This window comes from Boleophthalmus pectinirostris, unplaced genomic scaffold (assembly GCF_026225935.1).
Source record: "Boleophthalmus pectinirostris isolate CB_2022bp ecotype Guang Dong unplaced genomic scaffold, ASM2622593v1 HiC_scaffold_6, whole genome shotgun sequence".
NCBI classification, from domain to species: Eukaryota; Metazoa; Chordata; class Actinopteri; order Gobiiformes; family Gobiidae; genus Boleophthalmus; species Boleophthalmus pectinirostris.
In genome coordinates this window covers 12,171,917-12,192,598 of record NW_026571447.1, presented here as the reverse complement: position 1 = coordinate 12,192,598, position 20,682 = coordinate 12,171,917, and the positions used below count along the sequence as shown (strand labels likewise).

Sequence of the window (20,682 nt, the reverse complement as noted above, 5' to 3'; positions counted from 1 at the left end):
TGACATATTTTATAGAAATAGTTACCTTTCATTTTGAAGTAATATTAAAGTATTCGGAAGAAAAAAGTTGACAAATCATGCAAAATCATGCACCTTCTACTTGTTGCACAATTTTCCCTCTGTTACTTTTCCCTCCGTTACCATGACCTTTCTTAATAAAAAATCTCATTACTCAAAAAGTAAGAGGTTTTTCAACCTAATCTTGTACCATATGGTGGAAAACTATATTAAGCAAATATTCAAACCAGTTTGTTAAGGATATGTAAGTGAGAACCAAGAGTTATCACTGTTTGTATTTATTGCCCAAAAAGTGCTGCATATTTCATTCCCTCCGTTACCGACATAAGTTTTTAAATTTTTTGTCAACAACTTTAAAGGATATTGCAGGTTTAACTTTACACTGTTGAAGTGTTAACTCTTTCCTACATTCTAATACCTTACTTATTTCAATAGTCCCTCTAGTTTCTGAATAAGAGCTATTTGAATGTAAAAAATCTGCCCCTGTTTCCCTCCGTTACCATCTTGACCGGACCCATATATAACCAGTTCTCACAGTCACAGTAAGTCCACCGTGTTTTTCTGTACATTTATGTAACTTGAGTAAATATATAGAATCTCTCCTCTCCATGTGAATGCCATACCATACGCACCATGGCATTTGGCTCCTCTCCTTCCTCGTCACCATGGTTACCTGGCTCAAACGTCTCCTGTAGCTCTTCATTATGGTGCAGCCGCTTGATCCGAGCCCGTCGCCGGGCGGATTTGCGATGACAGCCCCGTGTAATGATGTCCAAGAGTGGGCAAAACAAAAGGTGACGTGACTTCAACTGGTCTAAGCTCCACAAACCATGACCGGTGCTGACTACACGTCTGTGTCTGACTCTGAGGAAAATATTTTGAACATTTAATCACAATCTGAGCTGTGAGTGGTGTTTTGTGGTTTGGATGACACAGAGGCATTAAGGTGTATATGACAGGTAAGACTACCAGTTTCACTGAAATGGACGTAACATAATTACAGTGTAGTATAGGTTAGACTAAAAATCTTGCCTAATTTTTGTGGTTATTTAAATTTTGGTGAAGTTTATCATTTTACTTCCTGGCTGGACACGGACAGCAGAAGTGACATATGTAGAGCTAATTCAGTGGTGAAAGAAGTACCAGATTTTGTGACTTAAGTAAAAGTACAGATAACAGAGCAAAAGAAATACTCAAGTAAGAGTATCACATGCAAAAATCGACTTTAGTAAAAGTTCAAATAAGGCTTCAAATGTAGTGATTTTGATACAAATTTGTGCTGAATTTGTTCAACAGAACCAATGGAATCAATAGTTTTTTCTTAACTGTTTGTATTTGTATATTTTGTTTGCTTCAACTATGAACATGTTAAAGATAAACCCTCAGCTTTTTCAACAGGTCTCAGATAATAATAAAAAATACTTAAAATTTTCGGTCCATTAAAAATGTGGTGGATTACATAGTACAGATACCTGCTCTCAGATGTAGTGAAGTAAAAGTAAAAAGAATTCACTTTAAAATGCCCTTAAGTAAAGTACAGATACCTACTTTTTTTTTTTTTTTTTTTTACAGAGGAGAGGCCAGAATTGTTGTTTTACATAGTGCACCTTTAATATCCAACAGAAGGGTATTAGGAGTTTAAAGTACAAGAGCTCAGAGTTCGTAGTGAAAATACAGGCTCAGCTGTCTGGAGAAGATCAGAAGTATCGAATATGATTTCACTTTAATCAGTGCGCTGTCAGCTTGCTAGTTGTTAGTATTACAGTGATGGCAAATCTTTGGCCTCTAAAAATGCGTATAAACTTGTGAACTAATATGTTTAGAATGCAGAGAATGGTAAAAGCATGCATTAGCAAAGTGAGGAATAGGTTTGGACCACTGTAAATGTTTGAAGGGCCCATGTGACATGATTTTCTGATCTCTTTTTGTTTTTTTCTCATCAAAAACATTCTTGGAGCTGTGTTTTGTTTCATTCTCAAATGTTGAACACACAAACCCTGCATATTCAAAATGATTTCTTCTTTCAGACAGAAAACAACGCACCTCGTGTTGTCATGTGGTAATGCGGAAAGTGCTCTACTGTGTTTTTAAACTCCATACACATCTGCTATAATTTGGATAATTTCAGCCACAGACTTGCCAAACTCTGCAATTAAAAGTAAAAGTAAAAGTTAGTTCTTAACTTAAAAACTACCGCTTCATTACACAAACATGTGTGAATGAAACAAAACACAACTCCAGGTATATTTTTGAGTGTTGTGAGTTTTGTGTAATATAAGAAGTGTTCTCCTTTGGTACCACTTTATAAAAGTGTTTGATCACATGGACAGTTGGTGTTGTAATTATTTGATGTTTACACAGTAGGGCATGCAAAACCTTTTACAGATGTGTTGTGTATTTTGTTGTGTTTAATCTAATGAACTCATTTTATTTTGCACAATAATCAGATTTGATTTCACTCATAAAGTGCTCACAGTAGAATGTTCAGTCGACAGTTTGGGCTCTGCTTCAGATCCAGGAGCTCCTGGACGTCTGCCTCCTTCAGGTTGTTCCCCCACAGGATAAACTCTGTCAGGTACGAGGGGTTGGACTTCAGAGCCGAGGCCAAGAGGCTACAGCTGGACTCTGGTAAACTGCAGTTATTCAGTCTGAAATAGAATAGAAGAAATAAAAATAGAAATAGAATAGAAATGGACTCTGACCGTTGCAGAGTACTTGTACATATCATACGTATAATAAAATAAACATTATGGTTGTTTTAGAGATGTTTTTGTAATATATTTAAATAAAAATAATTTGCAGTAGCAACAGTCGCCAAGGCCTTTGAACATTCTACATCATCGCCATGACAATATAATGTCAAAGTACAAGTTTTGTGCTGGCGTTACATTTCTCCGTCATATCACTTCTGACACTCTACAGACGAGACGCACTGCAAACTGCTCTAGTCAAACTCTTCACCTTCTGTGTGAAACTTTTCCCTGACTAAAGTCATTATGTCGGCAAAACTGCAAATAATCTTTGCTCTCACAGAGGCCTTTGAGGTCGAAATCAACCACTGGAGAGAGCAAGACAAACAGTGGTCGGCTGAGAAAAAGGCCTTCCTAGAAAGAGAGGAGAGGAGAAGAGAGGAAGCGCTCAAAAGAGAGCTGCTCTACAGAGATAGAGAGGAACAGTGGAGCGTCAAACAAAAGGCCTGGTGTGAGGAGAGGAAGGCCTTAATGGAGAGACAGGAGGACCTGCTGAGGAAAGTCAGTGCTCTGGAAGAGTTACTTTCCAAAGCTCATCAGCTGTCTGACCCTCTTCAGGAGCAGAAAGAGGAGGACCTCTTAGACCTCCAGGTAAAAAGTCCTGCAATGATGGACCAACCAGCTCCATCAGAGCCCCAGCCCCCTTTAGAGCCCACTGTTGTTGTCATAAACTCTACTCCGGTTAAAGTGAAGCCCACTCTGAAAAGAGATGCTAAAACTGAGGACAGAGTGGACGATGATGCTGGTGCCTTTGTGTACCACTTTGGTCCTGCTGTTTTGAAACACTGGTGGAGACTGGCCGACATGCACAGTGTCAAAGTGGCAAAGGTGAAGGAGGGGGGATCTTCTATGAAATGGATCACCAAGATGAAGAGGAAATGGTGGAGCTCCAAGCACTAGAGCTCCTGCCTCTGACAACACAACATGTTCATGTAAATAAAGAATGTCTTTTAAAAAGTTGATTTGTTGTGTAGATTTTTATGGAATGCAAACTGTGAATGGATATATGTGTGAATGTGTTTAAAGTCATTTTGTGAAAATTTCAGTCTGGTTGCGGTGAATGTGATCATGACTCATGATGAACTACATACATGACTGAAGTGGTACAGTACTTTCTATGAGAGTGAAATGGTTGCCAAGAATAAAAAACTCATAAAAAGTCAGATCATTATGACTGATTAGCTTGAATCCTTTGAGTTTCCTGTGTGGAAGCAAAGGAGCTTTTCATGTGTAACAGATCAATTCAACTCACTCTAGTGTCTCAAGTCTACAATCTGGATTCTGTAGAAAACTGCACAGATGCTCCACCGCTGACCTGGTCATCTTATTAAACCCAAGGTCCAGTTTTTTTAAATGCAAAAGGTTGGACTTGAGAGCTGAGACCAAAGCCAAACAGCCTGATTCCATCAAACTGCATCGGTACAATCTGCATAGAGAAAAATGATTTATTAGTACATATGGAAGTATGAGGTACTTGCAGTAGTGGCCTCCTCTCTATCAGAGTCACTTTATTTATGATATGGCCTTTGCAGAGGAGGAGGTGCCACCATGTTCCACAGGCAGAACATTGTGCATGTGTACAGTGTATATCTACATCCAGGCCCTGCCCTGAGCAGTGACATACACTATACAGACAGTCCACACTCACATGAGCGTCTCCAGCTGACAGTGTGGGCTCTGCAGGACAGCACACAGGTGAGCCACACTGGAGTCATTCAGCACATTACCGCCCAGGGCGAGTTCTCTGAGGTGGGAGGGGTTGGACTTCAGAGACAAGGCCAGAGAAGAACTACTGGACGGTGGAATCTCCCCTGTGAGCCATCTCATGAAAGAATCAAACATTTTAGCTCAATCCCTTGAGTTGTTTCTGAGTTATGGCCCTTTAGAATTTTGGGGCTATGCCCAATTTTTCGGATACCTGAATTTATAAGCATTTTTGAGAGACCATAACTTCCTAAAAAATAGAGCTAGGAAGCAGAACATTTGTATTACAGTAGATTCTGGGTCATAGATTCTAATCTGGGTGTCTTTATTAAGGGGGAGTACTACTGGCCCCCAAAATCTCAAATTTGGATGCAGGATTCTTTTTTTTTTTTCAGTTTTTGAGATCCAAGATCTATTTACTCCAAGCTAATGTTTACAAACTAACCTGAACCTGAATGTTTGAGAGAATGACCATTTCTGACAACAATCTCACACTTTTCTGAGCTTTCATGTGGATGGTGTAGAGCCCCAAATATGGTCCCAGACCAGATTTAAGCTTTTTGGCCCCTTCTTTGGCCCCTCAGTTCCCCATGTGGGCACTGTTAGATGTTGAAAAACTTTGACATATTCTGATTATTTTATGGGCTCTGCTTCAGATCCAGGAGCTCCTGGACGTCTGCCTCCTTCAGGTTGTTCCCCCACAGGATAAACTCTGTCAGGTACGAGGGGTTGGACTTCAGAGCCGAGGCCAAGAGGCTACAGCTGGACTCTGGTAAACTGCAGTTATTCAGTCTGAAATAGAATAGAAGAAATAAAAATAGAAATAGAATAGAAATGGACTCTGACCGTTGCAGAGTACTTGTACATATCATACGTATAATAAAATAAACATTATGGTTGTTTTAGAGATGTTTTTATAATATTTTTAAATAAAAATAATTTGCAGTAGCAACAGTCGCCAAGGCCTTTGAACATTCTACATCATCGCCATGACAATATAATGTCAAAGTACAAGTTTTGTGCTGGCGTTACATTTCTCCGTCATATCACTTCTGACACTCTACAGACGACACGCACTGCAAACTGCTCTAGTCAAACTCTTCACCTTCTGTGTGAAACTTTTCCCTGACTAAAGTCATTATGTTGGCAAAACTGCAAATAATCTTTACTCTCACAGAGGCCTTTGAGGTCGAAATCAACCACTGGAGAGAGCAAGACAAACAGTGGTCGGCTGAGAAAAAGGCCTTCCTAGAAAGAGAGGAGAGGAGAAGAGAGGAAGCGCTCAAAAGAGAGCTGCTCTACAGAGATAGAGAGGAACAGTGGAGCGTCAAACAAAAGGCCTGGTGTGAGGAGAGGAAGGCCTTAATGGAGAGACAGGAGGACCTGCTGAGGAAAGTCAGTGCTCTGGAAGAGTTACTTTCCAAAGCTCATCAGCTGTCTGACCCTCTTCAGGAGCAGAAAGAGGAGGACCTCTTAGACCTCCAGGTAAAAAGTCCTGCAATGATGGACCAACCAGCTCCATCAGAGCCCCAGCCCCCTTTAGAGCCCACTGTTGTTGTCATAAACTCTACTCCGGTTAAAGTGAAGCCCACTCTGAAAAGAGATGCTAAAACTGAGGACAGAGTGGACGATGATGCTGGTGCCTTTGTGTACCACTTTGGTCCTGCTGTTGTGAAACACTGGTGGAGACTGGCCGACATGCACAGTGTCAAAGTGGCAAAGGTGAAGGAGGGGGGATCTTCTATGAAATGGATCACCAAGATGAAGAGGAAATGGTGGAGCTCCAAGCACTAGAGCTCCTGCCTCTGACAACACAACATGTTCATGTAAATAAAGAATGTCTTTTAAAAAGTTGATTTGTTATGTAGATTTTTATGGAATGCAAACTGTGAATGGATATATGTGTGAATGTGTTTAAAGTCATTTTGTGAAAATTTCAGTCTGGTTGCGGTGAATGTGATCATGACTCATGATGAACTACATACATGACTGAAGTGGTACAGTACTTTCTATGAGAGTGAAATGGTTGCCAAGAATAAAAACTCATAAAAAGTCAGATCATTATGACTGATTAGCTTGAATCCTTTGAGTTTCCTGTGTGGAAGCAAAGGAGCTTTTCATGTGTAACAGATCAATTCAACTCACTCTAGTGTCTCAAGTCTACAATCTGGATTCTGTAGAAAACTGCACAGATGCTCCACCGCTGACCTGGTCATCTTATTAAACCCAAGGTCCAGTTTTTTTAAATGCAAAAGGTTGGACTTGAGAGCTGAGACCAAAGCCAAACAGCCTGATTCCATCAAACTGCATCGGTACAATCTGCATAGAGAAAAATGATTTATTAGTACATATGGAAGTATGAGGTACTTGCAGTAGTGGCCTCCTCTCTAACAGAGTCACTTTATTTATGATATGGCCTTTGCAGAGGAGGAGGTGCCACCATGTTCCACAGGCAGAACATTGTGCATGTGTACAGTGTATATCTACATCCAGGCCCTGCCCTGAGCAGTGACATACACTATACAGACAGTCCACACTCACATGAGCGTCTCCAGCTGACAGTGTGGGCTCTGCAGGACAGCACACAGGTGAGCCACACTGGAGTCATTCAGCACATTACCGCCCAGGGCGAGTTCTCTGAGGTGGGAGGGGTTGGACTTCAGAGACAAGGCCAGAGAAGAACTACTGGACGGTGGAATCTCCCCTGTGAGCCATCTCATGAAAGAATCAAACATTTTAGCTCAATCCCTTGAGTTGTTTCTGAGTTATGGCCCTTTAGAATTTTGGGGCTATGCCCAATTTTTCGGATACCTGAATTTATAAGCATTTTTGAGAGACCATAACTTCCTAAAAAATAGAGCTAGGAAGCAGAACATTTGTATTACAGTAGATTCTGGGTCATAGATTCTAATCTGGGTGTCTTTATTAAGGGGGAGTACTACTGGCCCCCAAAATCTCAAATTTGGATGCAGGATTCTTTTTTTTTTTTTTTCAGTTTTTGAGATCCAAGATCTATTTACTCCAAGCTAATGTTTACAAACTAACCTGAACCTGAATGTTTGAGAGAATGACCATTTCTGACAACAATCTCACACTTTTCTGAGCTTTCATGTGGATGGTGTAGAGCCCCAAATATGGTCCCAGACCAGATTTAAGCTTTTTGGCCCCTTCTTTGGCCCCTCAGTTCCCCATGTGGGCACTGTTAGATGTTGAAAAACTTTGACATATTCTGATTATTTTAAGTGAGCTCTCACAGGTCATTTTAAGTGGAGCTTTTCCACCTGCTCGAGAGGTTAAATCACCTTTAATCGCCTTAAACACTAAGGAGGGAGGCTGATTTGATCTGGACGGACCCTCTATTCCACCTTGTGCCCCACTGTGTTTTTAAACCCCATACTCCTTCACTAGAATCATTTGGATAATTTCAGACCTGGAACTAATCAAATTCTCCTGAACAAAAGGTTAAAGATAGTTACTTCTATATCACATCACAAAGTGGAGCAGAGCAATTTGATCTCTGGAGATGTAAACAGACTGATACTTAAAGGATTACTCAGACATGTGAATGAAACAAAACACAACCCCATGATTGTTTTTGATGAGGTAACAACATTATAACATGGCTTAAAGAGTCCATTTTGCACAATATAGAACCTTTAACTACCTCACCCATATGTTTCCCCTTGCAGTCGTCCTTGGAAATACCACTTTATTAATGATGTAGAGTAAGAATACATTTCTGTCCCTGGGGTCTCCATCATTGTAAGAAAATGTCATCTTTTTATCATTGTGTGCCCAGAGTCTCACACTGGCCCATAAAATGTCCATTGTGTCTGTACAATGTAATAAGTGTCATGTAAAGAAAGCCTCCTATAGCCCCAAGTATGTGCAGGAGTCACATGACCATATATGGGCACGTATGGATGGGCTGGTCTCAAGATCTATAAGAGGAGAACTGGAGCATGAAAGGAGAGGTGAGAGAAATGTACAATGTTATTTTTTAAATACTTTTTATGTATTCAAGTTTGTTTTTGTTTTTTTTCCACAATAATAACACAACTTGGGACACTGCTTAAATACAATAGAGGCATATAATAATAATAATAATAATAATAATAATAATAATAATAATAATAATAATAAAACACAATACGCTTTGCAAACAATAGGCAAGCAATAGAAAGGTGAATTAGGTCTCATGTTCTGTCCATTTTGTCCAGCGCTTTATAAAGATATGTCCCTTGAGTCATAGTAAACAGTCAGTCTCTCCATACAGTATATTTCTTCTATAATTTCTAGCCTATGATTCACATGAAGTGGGGCCTATTTAAGTCAGGCCCTTGTAATAATTGCTTTCCTTGAGGCAATTGAAAGAATTTAGGGGAAAAAAATGTAATATCTTATTGGAGATGGTGTTCTTTAAGGGGCCCATATTATGCTATTTTCTAATCTATACTATAATGTTGTTTACTCATCACAAACATACATAGAGTTGTGTTTTGTTTCGTTCAAACATGTTAAACACACATCAGCCCAATATATTTAGGCCAGGCATGTCCAAACTATGGCCCGTTGGCCAAATGTGGCCCTCAGACAAATTTTTCTCGGCCCTCAGGCTTCCAGGTGAATTGGCCCAAATTACCTTGCATCAATTAAAACTGAACTTTTTACGGCAAGTTTTTTGAAAATCTACGTTGACAAAGGAAATATCTAATATTTAGTGTGTGGTTTTAAGAATCTTAGAATGAGCCATTAATCTTTATTCATTCTACCGTGTTAAACATGCCCATTTTTCAATTATTTACTGTTTTGAGCACCAGTCTACGGCCCTCGATCGACCCTCTGATTCGTTTGTGTTTAGATATGTGGCCCTTGATGAAAAACGTTTGGACACCCCTGATTTAGGCCAAGTTCTTCTCTAAAACAGAAAACACTCTGTTCCACGTTGTAATGTCATGTAGTAACACAGGAAGTGCTCCATGTGCTTTAAACTCCATACACCTTTACTACAATCATTTGGATAATTTCAGAACTGGTTTTGTCAAACTCTACTGAACTAAAAGTAAAAAGTTGCTGTTAACTTGAAAAATACTGCTTCATGATGATGTAGAGTATTTGGTGTGGAATCTCATGAATAGAAATTGATTTAATCAGATATAGTATTATAAAAAAAAACTGTAATCAGTCTTCAGATAAACAATCCACTGATTATATAAGAGGCAATCATGCAATGGTGACTCATTCTGTTTATTACAGAAATAAAAACACAATTGTTTCCATTACAAGCGAATTGGTACATTTGCCAAAAAGTGTGTGATAAGAATTTCGAGAGGAGGGAGGAACAATACAAAATTTACTACTAATAATTTTATACCATTTATACCATTACTTAAAGTCCCTGTACCCATTTTTCCTGTATATTTGCACAAAATTTGTCTTGCCCCAGTAAGTAATAACTAACTCTGTCACATAATGTCTGTCTAATTATAAAGTGTTAAATCTTAAATAATCAGGAAGTTTGCGTTAGCATGCTAGTTGTTGTTAGTGACGGCAAAATTCTGGTCCCGTCTCTTAAAGTTGAGAGTTGAAAATGCATTTTGACTTCGAGGGAATTACTGAAAACACTTTTAGATGATGTTTTGGAGTAGCTAAAAATAGGCCTGTGTTGTTCGGAAAGGGAACTGAATCGAGCGAAAAGCATGATATTAAAGGATGAGTACACAATCAAAAGTCAACCAAGGGTGTAATACAAAAATGATGCACATGAAGCACTGAACAAATAATTTACATAGGCAAATGAGAGAGGGCTGGACCTGACCCCGAGCTTTAGATCTGAGTCACTGGTTTCACTCTGCAGCATCCAGTCGTGTCATTAGTGAACTCCATCCACCTTCAGGTTTAATTGAAATATTCTGCCTTAGCAATTTAGATGGAAAATGATTATTATAACAAATAGGCAGCGTGTCATGATCCCTGTCGGTTTAACTAAAATGAAAGACTCACTTTTAAGACCATTTTGTCATGATTCACATTTTCAAAGGTCCTCTATTACATTAATTGACTCTTGTGAGCTTCAAGTCATGTTAGAATGTGATTACCTCCTCAAAAACATAGCTGAAGTTGTGTTTTGTTTCATTCACATGTTTGAGTAATCCAGCATTATTACTCTGTTTACATCACCAACGCTCAAAATGCTCTGTTCCAGCTTGTGATGTCATGAAGTGGTAGTTTTCAAGTTAACATCTACCTTTTGCCTTTTGTTCAATAAAGATTATCCAAATGATTCTAGTGAAGATCTCTGGAGCACTTCCTGTATTACCGCATGACATGACAAGTGTTTTCTGTTTGAGAGAAACCCCAGGTATAGACTTAAACAAACTTTCTTGATCCACAAAGGAAATTATTTGGACACAGTAGCTCACACATCACAATATAATATAATAAACATAAGTGTGAGTTGTTGTACAGTTGTAGGGAGTATTATCTATTACATCAGGGTGAGTTGTCGTACAGTTGTAGGGAGTATTATCTGTCACATAAGTGTGAGTTGTCGTACAGTTGTAGGGAGTATTATCTGTTACAGAAGTATTATCTATACACAGTGTTGGGAAGGTTACTTTAAAAATGTATTCCCCTACAGATTACAGATTACATACCCCAAAATGTAGTTTGTAACGTAATCCATGAAGTTACTTAAAGTGAGTAACATAATCTGAATACTTTGGATTACTTGGTTTAGTCCTGGTTTTAGTCCTGGTTTAGTCCTGTTTTTTTGTCTTGGTTTAGTCCTGGTTTAGTTCTGGTTTAGTCCTGGTTTAGTCCTGGTTTTAGACCTGCTTTTAGTCCTGATTTAGTCCTGATTTTAGTCCTGGTTTTAGTCCTGGTTTAGTTCTGGTTTTAGTCCTGGTTTAGTCCTGGTTTTAGACCTGCTTTTAGTCCTGATTTAGTCCTGATTTTAGTCCTGGTTTTAGTCCTGTTTTTTTTGTCTTGGTTTAGTCCTGGTTTAGTTCTGGTTTAGTCCTGGTTTAGTTCTGGTTTTAGTTCTGGTTTTAGTCCTGGTTTTAGACCTGGTTTTAGACCTGGTTTTAGTCCTGATTTAGTCCTGATTTTAGTCCTGGTTTAGTCCTGTTTTTTTGTCTTGGTTTAGTCCTGGTTTAGTTCTGGTTTAGTCCTGGTTTAGTCCTGGTTTTAGTCCTAGTTTTAGACCTGGTTTTAGACCTGGTTTTAGACCTGGTTTTAGACCTGGTTTTAGTCCTGATTTAGTCCTGATTTTAGTCCTGGTTTAGTCCTGGTTTAGCCCAAAATATGAAAACAGGAAAATACCTCTGTGTAATCCATTTATTTCAACAAAGTAACTGTAATCTGATTACCACTCACTGAAACAGTAACTGTAACTGAATACAGTTACTCATAATTTGTACTCTGATTACGTAACTCCGGTACATGTAATCTGTTACTCCCCAACACTGTGTATACATAAGAGTGAGTTGTTGTACAGTTGTAGGGAGTATTATCTGTTAAATAAGGGTTGTTGTACAGTTGTAGGGAGTATTATCTGTTACATAAAGGGTGAGTTGTTGTACAGTTGAGTAATATGGGCCCTTTTAATGTCAATTTCTGTAAAAAGTGATCATGACTTTGGTAAACCTATGTATTTTGAGACACCAATCGTCAAGCATCAGGGCTGCATTTTCAGCCTTTCACCAGAGGAGGGCAGCACCGCTTCATTAACGCGTGTGACTCAAGTTTGCATATATTTACTGTCATGTTTTCCTCACTTCTGTAAGTTCTAAAGCGACGTGAGGAGTACATTGTTAGGAAACACACTCTAAAACCACACTTGAGAGAGTGAAATCAAACCAGAGCTGATGTACTTCACATGAGGACAGTGTAAAGCAGTTTCAGATGTGTGTTTCTGAGGTGTTCTACTCTCTGTGGAGCAGGTACCTCTGGCCTCAGGCTGAAACACAGCACTTACATCATTATATGGAGATCAGAGAGAAAGAGAGAGAGGGAGAGGAGGAAGAGAGAGAGCGTGAAGGTAGAGAGGTAGAGGAGAGAGAGGATGGAGAAATATGGAAACAGAACAGGGAGGAGAAAAGGTGAGAGAGGGAGGGAGACACAGAAGAAGAGAGAAGGAGAGACAGGCGCAGAGCAAGGTAGAGAGAGGAAGGAAATATTGATAGAGTGATACGGGGAGGGTGGGAAAGGAGGGGTTGAAGGAGGGAGAGTGAGAGAGAAGAAGGAGAGACACAGAAAAAGAGAGAAGAAGGAAAGACTAATAGAGTGATACAGGGAGGGTGGGAAAGGAGGGGTTGAAAGAGGGAGAGTAAGAGAGAAGGACAGAGAGACACAGAAAGATATAGAGAGGAAGGAAATATTGATAGAGTGATAGAGGGAGGGCGGGAAAGGAGGGGCTGAACGAGGGAGAGTGAGAGAGAAGAAGGAGGAGACACAGAAAGATAGAAAGAGAGGAAGGAAAGACTGATAGAGTGATACAGGGAGGATGGGAAAGGATGGGTTGAAGGACGAAGAGTGAGAGAGAAGGAGGGAGAGACAGAAAGATAGAGAGAGAGGAAGGTAAGACTGATAGAGTGATAAAGGGAGGACGGGAAAGAAGGAGATGAAGGAGGAAACGTGAGAGAGTGAGAGGAGGAGACACAGAACGATAGAGAAAGAGAGACAGACAGGAAAGAGAAAAAGAATGTGAAACAGAAAGAAGAGAGCGTGAATGAGAGAGAGATGGAAAAGAAAGAGAGCGAGTGTGGTTTGCCCAGGTCACATCTGCACCCAGAGAACCGAGGAGAGAGGTGCCACTTTCATCTTCAAAGTGAACAGACTGCACTTTACATGAACAAAGCTTTTAAGGAAATGACCCAGATACGGTGGCCTTGACTTTGAACTGTTGATTGACACAACATAAGGAGCATGAAATATCCTCAAAACAGCACATGTAACAGTTATTTTTAATGTTTATTGATTTACACCAAATGATATGATATTGGCCTTAGGTTTTTTTCACATTACATACTGTACACATGAATTCCTCCTTCATATACACACCTTTTTAACCCACTATTTCAACCAGACTGTTTCTACTGTCTGTGTAAAGCTCTGGCAGTTTGTATTATATTAATCTATTGCTCACTTAAATATAATATACCAAGAATGTGTACAGTAGAACCATAGATACTGGAGAAGTGTGTATTCTGAAATTCTGAATTCCAGTAAATCGTATAGTCTAATCTGTGCCTATGTGGTTCTGATTAGCTATTAATCTGCCAAAAAATATTTCATTTCATTTAACTTTTTTTTTCTTTAAACAGCATTTTGTGTGATCAATTAAAATGTGGTAGTGTTTTTTACTAGTTGCAAAATCCCTTTTTACCACTAGATGTCACTAAATCTCTCAAAATGCGCTACTCAAGTTCCCTTATTTAAACCCTAACTCTCAGGCTTCTCTTTTAAATTCTGTATAAATATAACTTTATTTACAGATTCAGGGTCCAAACCGTACACAGAAAGACACACACCCAAAATACACTTCATGCATATATAAATCCACCAGCACACACACACATACACACATGCACACACACACCCATACGCATATGCATACACACACATACACATTCACATAAAAAAACAAAAAACAAACTACAGTGACGTAAGATCCATAGAATTAAAATATATACAGTTGGCTCTTCCAATATTTCCAGATGTCAGAGTAATATTGGGTGTCACTTTCCTTAATATAAGTCAAGCATGTTATAATTCCATTTCTTGATTCATTTAACCTACACATAAATTTATACATGAGGTTCCTCATTATAGCCTGGAATGTGGAAATATTTGCATTCACAAACAAAGCACGAGCACTTTCCCACCTTGGAGTCTGTAACAGAATTCTGAGAGCATCATTATGCCACCTTAATCTTATGCATCTTTGCTTTGCTGTAATTACACCATTGGTGAGCTGTGTACAGTGGGGTACAGCATGATCTAAAAAGAGCTGTTTTGACATTGTTTGTATAAAAAATGCAATGTTTGAATAATCCTCACAGTTACATAATATGATGATGCAAATGTATATGTAAATGTTTCTTTATAGTACATATTAAGATTGTTTGCCCAGGAAGTTTCAGAGGTGAAGAAAGTCTGGGAATCCTTGCTTAAACTGCTGCCCCCGCGACCCGGCCCCGGATAAGCGGAAGAAAATGGATGGATGGATTAAGATTGTCAGTACAGCTTTATAACTTTATAGTCTTGCCTTAATTCAACTATAATTCCTTGAAAAACATGCTTTCTTACTATGCACAGGCTCTCCTCTATACAGATCTGACCTCTAAATTAGTCTCAGAGTGCTACCTGCTTGTCCTTAAAGGGATACAGTGGAATATTCAAAGACAAAGAAAAGACATCTGCACAGTTTCAAGGAGGTTAGAAGAAGTTAGTTCATCTTTAGCAGTCCTTTATTACACCAAACTGACTCTTGTGATCTTTAAGCCATGTTATACTGTTGCTACCTCATCAAAAATTTGTGTTTTGTTTCTTTAAAACATGTTAGAGTACTCTGCATTATTGGGCTGTCTACATCTCCAAAGCTCAAAATGCTCTGTTCCTCCTTGTGATGTCATGAAGTGGCAGTTTTCAAATTAAGAGCTACATTTTTACCTTTTGTTCAGTAAAGTCTGGCAATTCCAGGGCTGAAGTTATCCAAATGATTCTAGTAAAGGTGTATAGTACTATGTTTTTCCAGTACTGTGGCCCTCGTCGAAAACTCAAGGCCCACCTTTTAAGCTTACCTTTTGATTGAAATCTTATACGTTAAGTTGTTTCTAATGTACACATTTTATTATATTTATTTATTTTAGGCATATTTTTAGGATTTCCAGTGTTTCCTCTGTAGGAGCCCTCTGCATCGAAAGCGGAGGTCGGCTGCGGTTGCCAGGTCTGTCCCATGGGCTCTTGGTGGAGGGTTGGTGTTTGGGCTTCATCTCTCCCCTGGGCCCTGTGGTGGTTCATGGTGGCGGCGGACGGCTCTCTGCTCTTGATGTAGGCAGCTTGTCTGATGGTGCTTTATGAACTGGTTCGCCTGTATTCTAGCCTGATTCATCAGCCGGTTTTACTTTATTTCACTTTGTAAAAACAGTCTGACCTTGCAGTGTTAGAATTCGTTCACTTGACGGTAGGCAGTTACTTTTTATCATTTAACCAATCGCTGCTATTTGGCTGTGACATATGTAATGCGCCGCTAACGGGGCAAACTGATATATTAAGCTTTTCCCAAATCCTGTAGGAAGAAGTGCAATAAGGCTGTTCTCCTTAATGAAATTCACCAAACATTCTCTGTATTCTGGCTTTAAATCCTCGATCTCGGAAATCGCTGAAATCTCTGAATATATCACTCTTTGCTGATTGGCTGGTGCCCGAACTTGCACTTCTGGGGTTTTTGCGAACCATCTAGTGTATTTTGATTCCTGACCTAGTCGCTGGAGAGAAATGAAATTGTGTGTGTGTGTGTGTGTGTGTGTGTGCATCTGGGTTGTTTGGTTGTGTGGAGTCAGGCAGCTGTGGGGGCTGGGTTGGTGGGAAATGTGGGCTTGTTTTTAATCACTGTAAAGCACTTTGTGTTATGTTTTTGGATGAAAAGCGCTTTATAAATAAAGTTTGATTGATTGATTGATTGATTGACAGAGATTAAAAAGCGGTGGAGCACTTGCTGTATTAGCACATGACATCACAAGATGGAACAGAGTGTTTTTCAGTTTGGGAGAAGAACTCAGCCTAATATACAAGATTTGTGTGTTAAACATGTGTGAATGAAACAAAACAGAACTCCAGGTACATTTGTGATGAGGAAGCAACATTATCATGACATAGATCAGAATATAATGTAATATGGGCCCTTTAAGACTCCATTTTGTTCTCACAGTTAGTAATGTTTGGGTTACTTCTCCAGCCCTCCTGTAGCCTATAATCTTCCATAGTAATAAAAGTGCATCCTAAACCTTACCCCACTTTCTATCTTCCCATGCATTTCTTTCTCAACCTTATTACACTCTACAAACGACCATTTTCTCATTCTAAATCCAACCGTATAGAGCATTTACTGTCTTTAATCAACCGTGCTTTTTACAGTCATGCTCTTTATACCCCTGTATCAAGTCAGGGTGACAACTCCAACCTCACTGCCATTGTACCCCACGGACTGACCACATGAGAGCGAGGCCGCGGTCACTGGGCCTATAAAGGGAACGCCACAAAACGCAGCGCTCATTTCGTTTTAAGCGTGAGAGAGACGAAAATATAGGTCCTCATAAAACTTGCAGTGTACTATTCTTGGTTAAGTACAAAAGGAGCAGAGCGGAGGGATCTGTTGGAGTTCATTTATAGACTGGCTTCTGTAGTGATGACTTGTTTTATAGTTAGAATGGTGTGGTCCAGGCAGGGTTGTGAATGTAACTTAAAGAGCTCATATTACTCTATTTCAGATCGATGTTATAATATTTCCTCAGCACAAACATACCTGGAGTTGTGTGTTGTTTCATTCTCACATATTTAACACAGAAACCCTGCATATTTACGCTAAATTCTTCTCTCAAACAGAAAACACTCTGTTCCACCTTAATGTCATGTGGTAATACTGGAAGTGCTTTTAAACTCCAAACACCTTCTTCAGAATCATTTGGATCATTCCAGCTCTGGAGTTGCAGATATCTAAATAACTAAAGGTAAAATGTAGCTGTTAACTGAAAACTACTCCTTCATGACATCACAAGGTGGGACAGAGCATTTTGAGCTTTGGAGATGTAGACAGACTAATAATAAAGAATTACTCCTGTGTTTCCCAGACTTTTTCGTCGGGGACCCATATTTTAAAAGTCACAAACCTTCGCGACCCAAGTCAATAGACGTTATTCATAAATCACAAAATATAGGTGGATTTGACCATTGTTGAACATTAATGAGTGATTGTCTCTCTGAACAATTAGTATTACTCAAGTTTTAAACAATGAAAAACAGTAGTTGAACCCGCAATAAAAGAAATCCATAAGTTGTCTATTTGGACATTAAATGTGGCCATTTCTTTTTCTTTTCAACATTCAATTGAACCAGTAATATTGGAACCAAATAGTCAATAAAATAATTACTAAAAGATTAGAAATTATACAAACATGTCTTAACATTTTAACATGTGTCAGAATTGTGTGAAAAGTCCAGGTAGAATCCATGAAAACGGAGAAATTCAATCTGTCGACTGGACAAGAGTTTATTTGGTCTAAAAAGTTTCGCAGTTCATCCAAACTACTTCTTCAGTTCAGCTTGGATGAGCTGCGAAAGGTATTTGACCAAATAAACTCTTGTCCAGTCGACAAATTGAATTTCTCCTTTGCCATGTGTCAGAACTGTATATAGCAGACCTACATGCAGAGCATGACAAAAAAATCCCAGTCTTTGGGAAACAATGGATAATTCAAACTTGTGTGAATGAAACAAAACACAACTCCAGGAATGTTTTTGATAAGGTAACAACATTGTCACATGACTTAAAGCTCACAAGATTCATTTTTGCATAATATAGAACCTTTAAATGCATATGACAGATTTTCATGTTTGTCTAATTGTGACTTGGTTTGGTGAGATAGGACCTGTGGTAAATATTTACCACAAAATGATTTAAAAATGATTAAAAGAGAAGTACAATAATACAGGAAGTAGCCATGAGTTCTAAAACAAAATACCTCTTTAGGCCCTTGTATAGGCCCTTGTTTACAGTATGGTTGCTAGGTAACAGTTAGGAAATTAGCTCTTTATATGTATAAATGCTGACCATGGCACACTAATATTACTTATTGGTTGGAAAAGGAAAAGGAAAAAATGAAATACAATGATGTGAACTTAGTGAAATGAGTCCTATCCACTTTACAGACAGGAACTAAAAGAGCCAACTCAAAGCCACGTCCTTCCTGCATTCTATTTTAGCTGCAGCGTGTTGGAAAAGGGCCTTTTGATAAGAATGGTGGAAAGTTGTCACAGTTTTTTTTTCTCTTACTCAGAGCTGCTGAAGAACTGCACAGGAGGCTAATTTTAGAGACTGCTGAATCATTTGCCACTGTTTGTGGTGATTTATAATTTATCAGTTGCACTTTCAAAACTGTGTGTGGCTAAGAGCTCTGATGCACAAGCTAGAGAAGAGAGGATTTTAATAAATTGCAGAAATAGAACGGTGTAAATAGAAGTAGAGACGTAAACACTGAAAGAGTAAGGTAATGGCTTGTGTTGGTGCCACACAGCCAGAAGGTCTACACTGCAAATTTCAGGTTATTCATCTTGTTTTCAGATTTATTATCTACTTACTAGTTTTGAATTGGTTGTATAATCTTCAGAATTGTCACACAAATTTATTCCATGACTGGTCAGAAAATAAATGTTTAAAAGATGCTACTATCTATTTAAAATAGTTTTCCATTCTGCACTGCAAACACTAAAATCTAGCCAAGTTAAGATGACTCAAATTAAGAAAGTTATATTATGATTTTGGTAAATTTCACTTAACAAGTAAAATGATCTACCAGTGGAATAAGATTTAAAATCTTAAAATATGAAAATACATCTTCCTACAACAACTTAAGATAAGAAAACAACAAGTCTTTGCACTTAAAATGAGAAACAAAATCCAATGTTGCTTGAATTAAGAAAAACACTTATTCCACTGGTAGATCATTTTACTTGTCAAGCAGAATCTACTCAAATAAAGTCAAAATGTTCTTAACTTTGGACGATAAGTCACACTTTTTTTAATGGTTTGGGTGGTCCTGCTACTTATAATCCGATGCGATTTATATATTAAACTGTTCATACTGACAGCCGTGAGAGGCTCTCGGCTTGTGTGTCAGTATCTGCTGCTCCTATTACTCCTGTACCACTGTCACTTAGCTCTACTGCACATGTCTCCTGCAGAAAGATCCACTGTCCTGTCTGTATCATGTCATTCAATCACACCATTACTTTTGTACCACTGGAAATGTTTAATTTAAGCAAACTTGTGCAAATGCCCCCAAAAGGAAAATCATATTTTGCAGATTACAAGTTGCAAGTAGCGAAATATGCAGCCGAAAACAGTAATTGAGCAACAGAAAGAAAGTTTGGAGTGAGTGAGAAACTTATCACAGCCGGAAGGGTGCACCGTGCAAGTCACTGAATGGATCGACAAAGCCTGGACTTCAGTGACAACTGAAACCATCCTGTCGGGATTCAGAAAGGCCAAAATAATTCTAACTGGAACTGATGCTGAGTCTGACGACAGTTACGCAGAAGAGGAAGCACGCTCCATTTACCTCGAGAGGTCGTGAAGTTGCTCAGAAGTGACACAGAGGATGAAGAATTCAATAGATTTAGTGATCTGGAGTGAGATGGAGAGTTTGGTAAACTTGTGCTGTTGTTTATGCTATAGTTATCTGAAGAACTGTTCATATGTGACATTAACAGCCTGTTGTTCTCTGTTCTATTAATATGACAATAACTTGCCTTTTAAGATGGGATGTTGGTTTCTGGTCTCTGATTTTATAAAATAAATTTCCCTCAGAAAGTGTGACTTATATATTGTTGTTTTTTTCTTCTTCATTATTCATTTTTGGCTGGTGCGACTTATACTCCAGAGTAACTTATAGTCCAAAAAATTTGAATTGTTTTAACTTACCCAGACATTTCTTTTTGCAGCGTGAGCCCAACTTACTCAGACCAAATGCTTTTCCACTTATCGCTATGACCTTAAAGCCCCCTGACCAGACTTGGTTTTGCTGCCTCTGGCCTTTCCTTGTTCCCAGTCAGACAGCCCTTTGCTCTCATACAATATTCAGATGCAGTGTGTGATGGTGCTCCCGTGTACATGTGTCCGGTTCCATCAGTATCCACTCTGAGTCACGCTCCACACAGCCCCGCCTCCTCTCTCCTGACATTTGGTGTAGTGCCTCAGGCCAGCGGGGGCAGCGGAGAGCACACATACACCCGGTAAGACCAATGAAGGGGCAGACATGCTTCTTTTCTGCTCCACTGCAGCCTATGTCTTTGAAAATAAATATGTTTACTAAGGTTTGGCTTTGGACAATGCAAAGTTTAAATCTCTTGATGTAGATATGCATGTTAAAGGGCCCATATTACGCTATTTCTGATCAATGTTATCATGTTTCCTCATCATAAACAGACC

At 39.0% G+C, this 20,682-nt stretch overlaps 1 protein-coding gene across 2 annotated transcripts; it reads right to left on the bottom strand.

Moving 5' to 3' along the window:
* Nucleotides 1-2,323: 2,323 nt before the first annotated feature.
* On the bottom strand, nucleotides 2,324-7,354 carry LOC110174409 (NACHT, LRR and PYD domains-containing protein 12-like). 2 transcript variants are annotated; one of them, XM_020940513.2, is made up of 5 exons: nucleotides 7,014-7,351; nucleotides 6,618-6,791; nucleotides 4,417-5,264; nucleotides 4,021-4,194; nucleotides 2,324-2,666 (listed from the first exon to the last, which is right to left on the bottom strand). In XM_020940513.2, the coding sequence occupies exons 3-5, from the start codon at nucleotides 4,608-4,610 to the stop codon at nucleotides 2,489-2,491; spliced, it is 546 nt and encodes a 181-aa protein (XP_020796172.1). In that variant the 5' UTR covers nucleotides 4,611-5,264; nucleotides 6,618-6,791; nucleotides 7,014-7,351; the 3' UTR covers nucleotides 2,324-2,488. The 2 variants fall into 2 exon arrangements, 1 of the variants encoding a protein (XP_020796172.1); XR_008633463.1 differs by lacking the exon at nucleotides 2,324-2,666 and adding an exon at nucleotides 3,034-3,679 and having other exon boundaries at nucleotides 7,014-7,354.
* Nucleotides 7,355-20,682: the final 13,328 nt, after the last annotated feature.